Source organism: Arachis duranensis, chromosome 7, assembly GCF_000817695.3.
Source record: "Arachis duranensis cultivar V14167 chromosome 7, aradu.V14167.gnm2.J7QH, whole genome shotgun sequence".
NCBI lineage: Eukaryota > Viridiplantae > Streptophyta > Magnoliopsida > Fabales > Fabaceae > Arachis > Arachis duranensis.
In genome coordinates, this window is record NC_029778.3 from 71,107,333 (window position 1) to 71,114,938 (window position 7,606).

General features: G+C 37.2%; 1 protein-coding gene across 1 annotated transcript; it reads left to right on the forward strand.

Moving 5' to 3' along the window:
• Positions 1 to 1,790: 1,790 nt before the first annotated feature.
• LOC107459416 (uncharacterized) lies at positions 1,791 to 2,675 on the forward strand. Its single transcript, XM_016077648.1, has 2 exons — positions 1,791 to 2,012; positions 2,115 to 2,675. Exons 1-2 carry the CDS (start codon positions 1,791 to 1,793, stop codon positions 2,673 to 2,675), a joined length of 783 nt encoding a protein of 260 aa, XP_015933134.1.
• Positions 2,676 to 7,606: the final 4,931 nt, after the last annotated feature.

A 7,606-nucleotide genomic window follows, 5' to 3' on the forward strand; every position in this document is an offset into this window, starting at 1 on the left:
TCAACTCTTTCTTCAATTACTTACAAAACTTTCCTCAAATTCCAAATACCCAACAATCTCAAACCTCAAACACTCAAGTTCCAAATCAAAATTTCACACTACCAAATACATTTCAAAATCCAAATCCACAAAATCTTTCTAATTTCAATTTTCAAGCTCCTTATAATAATCAGTTTCCTATATTCCAACCGCAAAATCAAAATTCACAAACACCCCATTTTCCACTTTCATCCATATTTAACCCCTCTATCGGAAATGTTACTCCAACTTCCTTGCCGTTTCCAACTCAATTCAGTGCATCAAGACGTAACTCATCTGGTGTTGGTGGCTCTTCTAACCCATCCTCTCAGACTCCTATACAATCTAGTCCAAATTCGCAATATTCCGATTTTGCCAACCCTCGTGGATTAGATGCTATCGACCTCAATGATGATGATATTGAAAATCGGAGGCAAGATAGTATTCAACACTGGCATTGGGAAGAGGATGAGATGTTGATCAGTGAATAGTTAAATGTTTCAACTGACCCTGTAGTTGGTACCGATCAAAAGGGGAAAACATTTTGGAGTCGAATTCATAGCTACTGTGTAGAATTTTGTTCCGACATGACAAGGGGGATAGTTGCATGTAAGAAACGATGGTATAAGATCAACAAAGCTGTTGCACAATTTGCTGATTGCTACGATCAAGCTAGTCGAAACATAAGGAGTGGTTCAAACGCTGATAACATAAAGGAGTTGGCTTATAAACTTTATTCCACAAATTATGGTAAAAAATTCACTTTTGAGAGGCATTGGAACATGCTTCGGTTGGAGCAAAAATAGAGAAGCCAACTACCTACACAGAGTGGCGGCTCAAAGAGAACCAAGGTTATGACAACTGGAGCATACTCATCCTCATCAAATCCAGAAACACCGTTGGCTGACGAACCCGTTGTGGACACTCCCGTTCGCCCACAAGGATCGAAGAAGAGCAAGCAAAAAGGTAAGGGAAAAGTACAGATGTCTGAAGATTTTAGTGAAAGAAAATCATCGGTTGTCAAAAAAATATCTCTCATGGAAGATATTAAGAATGTTAGAGAAAAGGAACTAATGGATAGGGAAAAAGAAAGAGAATAGGAGAAGGAACATAGAGCAAAGATTATGGCAATCAAAGATAAGGAGTTACAAATTCAAGCGGCAATGAAAGAACAAGAATTACAAGCTCAAGCAGCAATGAAAGAAAAAGAATTACAAACTCAGAGGTATATTAAAGAAATGGAGATAAAAGTAAAAGAAAGGGAAATGGAAAGGATGGCCAAGGAAAGGGAAAGGGAGATGGATATGCAAATACTTAATGCTGACACATCTACAATGAGTGAAAAACGACGAGCTCTTCATGAGATTGCATATGAGAAAATAATCGCCAAGTGGTTTACTTAATGGTTTCTTGTATTCGTAGAGTTATGTAGTATGTTCTTATTTTTATTACGTATTACTGGTTTATAATGTAGTTTGTTTTATTAACTTCTGATGTAAGTTTTTAAATTAGTCAATATTATTGTGCCCTTATTGTTCATGAAAGTGACCGTTGCAAAACTAGCTGTTGCAAAACTAGCCGTTAACTAGCCGTTGCAAAACTAGCCGTTAACTAAACGTTGCAAAACTAGCCGTTGCAAAACTAGCCGTTAACTAGCCGTTAAGGTTCTTATTGCAGACACACTTATAAATATCAACTATCAATGACTCTGCAACTCCACTTCAACTCTTGTTTCTCACCTCGAAAGAGAACTAAAAATTACATTTCTAAATATGGCTAGAAATTTTGATGATATGTTTAATGAGGCTTTGTATGGCAAAAGAAGACGGAAAGATAACACAGTCATAGATAATTGGATCGATGAGTGTTTACTCCAAGATTCAGAAGAAGAAGATATCGATAGAAGCTCTATCCCAATTACTCGTAGATGGATCAACAGAGATCGAGAAGCAGGACTTGATCGGCTTTTTCAAGATTACTTTGCAGATGAACCGGTGTATAATGCTGACATTTTTCGACAGAGATTTCGAATGAGAAGACATGTGTTCATTTAGATAGTAGACACTCTCTCAAACGTCTATCCGTATTTCCAACAGAGGATTGATGCAACTGGAAGAAGAGGCTTGTCGCCACTCCAGAAATGTACCGCTGCAATACGGATGTTAGCATATGGCGTAGGAGCTGATGCTGTTGATGATTATGTGCGCATAGGCAAGAGCACTATAATTGAATGCTTGGAAAAATTTGTTGAAGGTGTCATTTCGGTGTTCGAGGATGAATACTTGCGAAAACCCAAACCAAATTACGTACAACGCCTGCTACAAATGGCGGAGGGTCGTGGCTTCCCTGGCATGTTGGGTAGCATTGACTGCATGCATTGGCAACGGAAAAATTGTCCAAAGGCGTGGAAAGGTATGTACATGAGTGGTTATCGTGGGGTTGCAACCATAGTACTTGAGGTTGTAGCATCTTCAGACCTTTGGATATGTCATGCATTCTTTGGAGTTTCTGGTTCAAATAACGATATCAACGTGTTAGATTGTTCTCCAGTGTTCGATGATATTCTAAACAATCGTGCTCTGGAGGTAAATTATACTATTAATGGTAATAATTATACTATGGGATACTATTTAGCAGATGGTATTTATCCTGAATAGGCCACATTTGTCAAATCAATCTCAAAGCAACAAGGGGAGAAACGCAAGTTATTTGCACAATACCAAGAAGGGCAAAGAAAAGATGTGGAGCAAGCATTCGGAGTGTTGCAAGCATGCTTTGCAATTATACATGGTCTAGCTCATTTTTGGGAAAAGAAGAAGCTTGCCAACATAATGAGAGCTTGTATTATATTGCATATATGATTGTTGAGGATGAAAGAGACACTTATGCAAGAAATTTTGCTCAAGACTTAGAGTATGATGATGTCGAAAATGGTTTATCACAACCTCAGCTGGGAGAAGAAGATTTCGCACCATACCATCAATTTTCTCCAAAGAAATGCCCAACTTTGAAATAGGCAGCAGCATAGACAATTGAAAGAGGACTTGATTGAACACATATGGCAATTTCACAATGCTTGTCGTCAACTATAAAGCTTAATTATGTTTTTCTTTGTATTAAGTAATTTTACAAATTAGTGTAACCCTGAATTATATATTATGTATTATTATTATATATGAATTTATTTAATATTAATATCTTTTAATAGTGAATTGTTTTTAAATTTAATAAATTTAAATTATATTATTGAAAAAAATTAATTACATTAATTTCAAGTATTTTAATTAATTAATTAATTAAGTGGAACCACAACAGGGACTAAAGTTAGTTCCTCCTAATGGAGAAGAGAGAGATGTTTTGAGTTCCTATTTACTGTTTATGACACAAAAGCTTATGTGGAGTAACTTTTTATGACAGGTGGGCCATAAATAGGAATTGGGATGAGTTTCCTATTGGAGATGGTCTTATGGTGAGATTAAGGGGTGGGCAGGATAATGTTAGGGTGGGGTAAGGTGTTAGTGGCTCATAGTGGAGTGAGGTGGTGGTAAAGAGTTAGAGATTGAAAATTTGGGATTTGATTAGATTAGAAGGAACAATTTGAGAATTTTAGATGATTTTTTAGAATTTAAATAATTTTGTCAACTATAACTTTTCTTTTATATCCAAAGTCGAATTTTTTTATTTATCTGTATTCTTTTTTTTGTTTTCTACAATAATTTTTAATCTGCTATGCGAACTACTATTTCTACTTACTTTCACAAGTAGAAGTAGTAATTTTTTTCCACAATTTTTTTGGTCCAAACTGATATACACTAACTTTTTTTTCTTTGTTTTGCATGATAAAAAAGTTCAAACACATGACACCTTAATTCAGCTCCTTTGAAAAATAGTTTAACTAGATATTCTTTAAAAGTGTTATTTTATTCGACTTTTTATTATAATAATTTAAAAAAAATAAAACAAACACATCCAAATAGATTAATGTCTTTTTTTAAATTAAATACATATTTAAAAAATAAATTAAACAAAACTGAAATTTAAATTTTCAATTTTAAAATCTCCATTTCAGTTTAAAAATTTTTAATTACTAACAAAATTTTAATTTAAATACACACCCAAAAATTAAATTAAGTAAAATTAAAATGCAAAATTTCAATTTTAAAATTCTCAAATAATTCTTAAAGCTTTTAATTACTAATACATCATAATTTAAATACACATTTAAAAATCAAATTAAATAAAATTAAAATTCAAAATTTCAATTTTAAAATTTTCAAAATAAGTCTTAAAGTTTTTAATTATTAACACATTCTAAACAAAACCCTAAAAAAATCAGATTTCAGCAGCAAAGTTGATACTGCCATAAAATCACAGAGCTTCACATTGTCCGTGACTTTCTTCCTCTGTGCCGCCTTCCTCCTAGGCGCTCATTCTCGCTGCCACTATGTCCTCATCATCGCTGTAAAATCTGGTTAATTAACGGTTAATTAACCCATAAATGAGAATTTATTCTAGAAAGCCCAAAATGTGATTTTTGTGGCTAAATGTGATAGAGGAGATTGAGACGAGAATTTTGGTACCAATTTTATAGAATTCGGACCAAGATTGGACCGAATGGACCAAACCGGGCCAACCGGACCCAAAGTGGGCCCTTGGCCCAACATAACTAGACCAAAACCCTAGTTTTCAACACTCTCTCTCCTCACTTATCACTCAAACACGCTGAAATGGAGGCCATGGAGGGAAGAACACTCTCTCAAGTTCTTTCTCTCACTTGATCTTCAAACCACCATAACTTTTGATCTAGATCTCCGATTGCCGCACCGTTTGCGGCCACGCATTCATCGCGGAGAGCTCTACAAAACCCATACAATTAATCTTGAGGTAATCCATGTTTTGCTCTTCGAAATTCCAGCCTTGTTTTCGAGTTTTATGAGCAAAAATGTTGAGATTTTGGGCTCTTTGATGTTATAGGACCCAACTCTCTTGAAGGAGAAGGTTAATCTTGTCTCCTTGGACCTTGGGTGTGGTAAGATTCTCAACTCTAGTGTAATTTGTTGTTCTATGATGTTTGGGTATTGAGATGTTGTGTATGGGTATGATGATTGTGGCTTAGGTTGTGTATGTGTGAATATTGGAGCTTGATTGGTGATTTTGAAAAGCTTGAAAAAGGATTTGGTAGTGAAAAATCTGTTCTTGGAAGTGTTGAGGCCTTGAGAGCTTGAGAAAAAAGTGGTTTGGAAGTGCTCCGGTTGAACTTGGGAAATCGGCTAAGGTATGGTTTCGGTTTCCCGTATCTAATATGTAATGTGGTAGGAAATACTTAGGCTAGGGACCCTAAGATAGGCATTGAATTGTTGGTGTTGTTGAATGGTTGAGATATATGATGTGGTCATATATGTGATGATGATTATTGATGCCTTGATAGTATGATGTATGAGAAATATGCATGTTGTGATATATGCTTGATGATTGGTTATGGTTGAATTGTGGGTTGAACCATGTTGATGGTGAATATGATATTGATTATGTATAATGATGGTTAATTGGAATTGGTGTTGTTGAAAATTGGCATGAGGAAGAGTATATGATATGTCAATGTGTTTGGGTTTGAGCCACTTGGGTGAAGTGGGCTAGAATGATGGGATAGTGATTTTGTAAATTGTGGTAATGTGTCAATGTATGAGTTGAGGAGGCTTGATGTTGAATTTGATATATATTGATTGATTTCAAAGAAAAGGGGTGAAATTGGCAGGTTTCGATTGGTTTTGAAAAGAGTTGAAAATGGCTTGTTTTGGAAATGGCACCTTGTGATTTTTATGAAAAACATAGTTTTTGGGCATACTTGGACGGGATATAACTTGGACTACGGATCTCTGTTTTGTGCCAAATCTATTTAGAAATGAAATCGGATCCGGGATGTCCATGCAGTTCGAAGAACGGATGAAAAACGATTTAAAATGAGGAAGTTATGTCCGTCAGAGGATTGGGCGTTGAATCTGTGAATTCTGCAGTTTTTAACTTAGAAAAATTTTAGCAGAGTAACCCCCCGCGCGTAGGCACACATGGCGCGTTCGTGCCGTTCTTCCAGAAAGCGCCATCCACGCGTGCGCGTGATGTGCGTGGGCGCGCCGATGGGCTGCACCCAATGCCCAGCTATTTTCCAGAGAGTTGTGCCAGAGTTGTGCCAGTTTTGTGCCTGGGGCACAAGAGTACCCACGCGTACGCGTGGTTGACACGTGCGCGCCATTGACTAATTTTTGAATGTGCGCGTCCGCGTGAAGGGCACCTACGCGCCGATGAGTTTTTGTGGCCATCCGCGCGTGCGCGTGGAGTGCGCGTACGCGTGGCCCTGTTTTCATCCCAAAGTTGATTTTTGAGTTTTAAAAGCCAAATCTCATACTTCTAAGCCTCCGATCTCACCATTTATGTCTTAAATCATGATGATATGCCTAGCTATTAGAAAAAGAGCTAGGGGATGTGGTAACTTGCGAGTGAAGCAAGGGAAAAATAAATGATCAAAGATGATTGTGTGAGAGGCGGAGGATGGTGGTGGAAGTGCTTGTTATGCCATGGGCCGAAAGGCCGTAATTGTTAATGAGATGGCTGGTTATGGATTTAACCGTGAGCCGGATGGCTAGATTATTGCCGTGTTACGGCGGAGCCATGATTATGGCCATGTATAAATGCATATATGCCATTGAATGAATTGTGAATGTTGCACTTCCACTGTTGGAGATGAGAGTTTCCCTGGGAGGAAGCAGTGGCTAGTCACCACGTGCTCCAGGTTGAGACTCGAAGCTCTTTTGACCCTATGTCATAAGTGTGGCCGGGTACTGTGAAAGACCTAGATGAGCTCGCCCTCGTAAATATTCACCAGTGAAGGTGATGGATATAGATCATGATTATGATCAAGTTTATGACGAGTATAACTCGAGTTGGGGATGCGTGATAGAGGGACAGTCCAACGGTTAGCTACCAGGACTTGTCGGGTTGGCTCTATAACCGACAGATGATATCATAAGCCACTAGGGACAGACATTCATCATATGCATATTATATGAATTGTTTGAGATTGCCTATTTGACTGCATATCACTTGCTAATTGTCTAAATGCCTTATTTGTTCCTATTTGTATATTTCTTGTTTGATATAACTGTGTTTGCTACATTATACTCCTGTTGGTGGTTGGGAGGTTTGAAGGAATTGGAAGGGAAGTATTATTTTAGACTGAAGAATCCTGAAGGAATTGGAAAGGGAAGTATTAGTTAGACTGAAGTATCTTTAGTCAGATGCCCTTTTATGGTTTAGTTTGTTTATAAGCTTTGATATTATCTGGAGGAAGTTCTAGGATTGCCTTTGGCTTTCCTCCATTATTATGTATTATATATGTGGAAGCCGTTACCATGCTGGGGACCTCTGGTTCTCACCCATGCGGATTTTGTGGTTTTCAGATGCAGGACGTGAGGTTTCTCGCTAAGGCATGCTGGAGACTTCTAGATTTGCGAAGATTCCTTGTTCTCGGGGACTATGTTTTGGTTTATATGTTTTGCTTAGATACTTTTATCTCCATTAAATAATACAAATT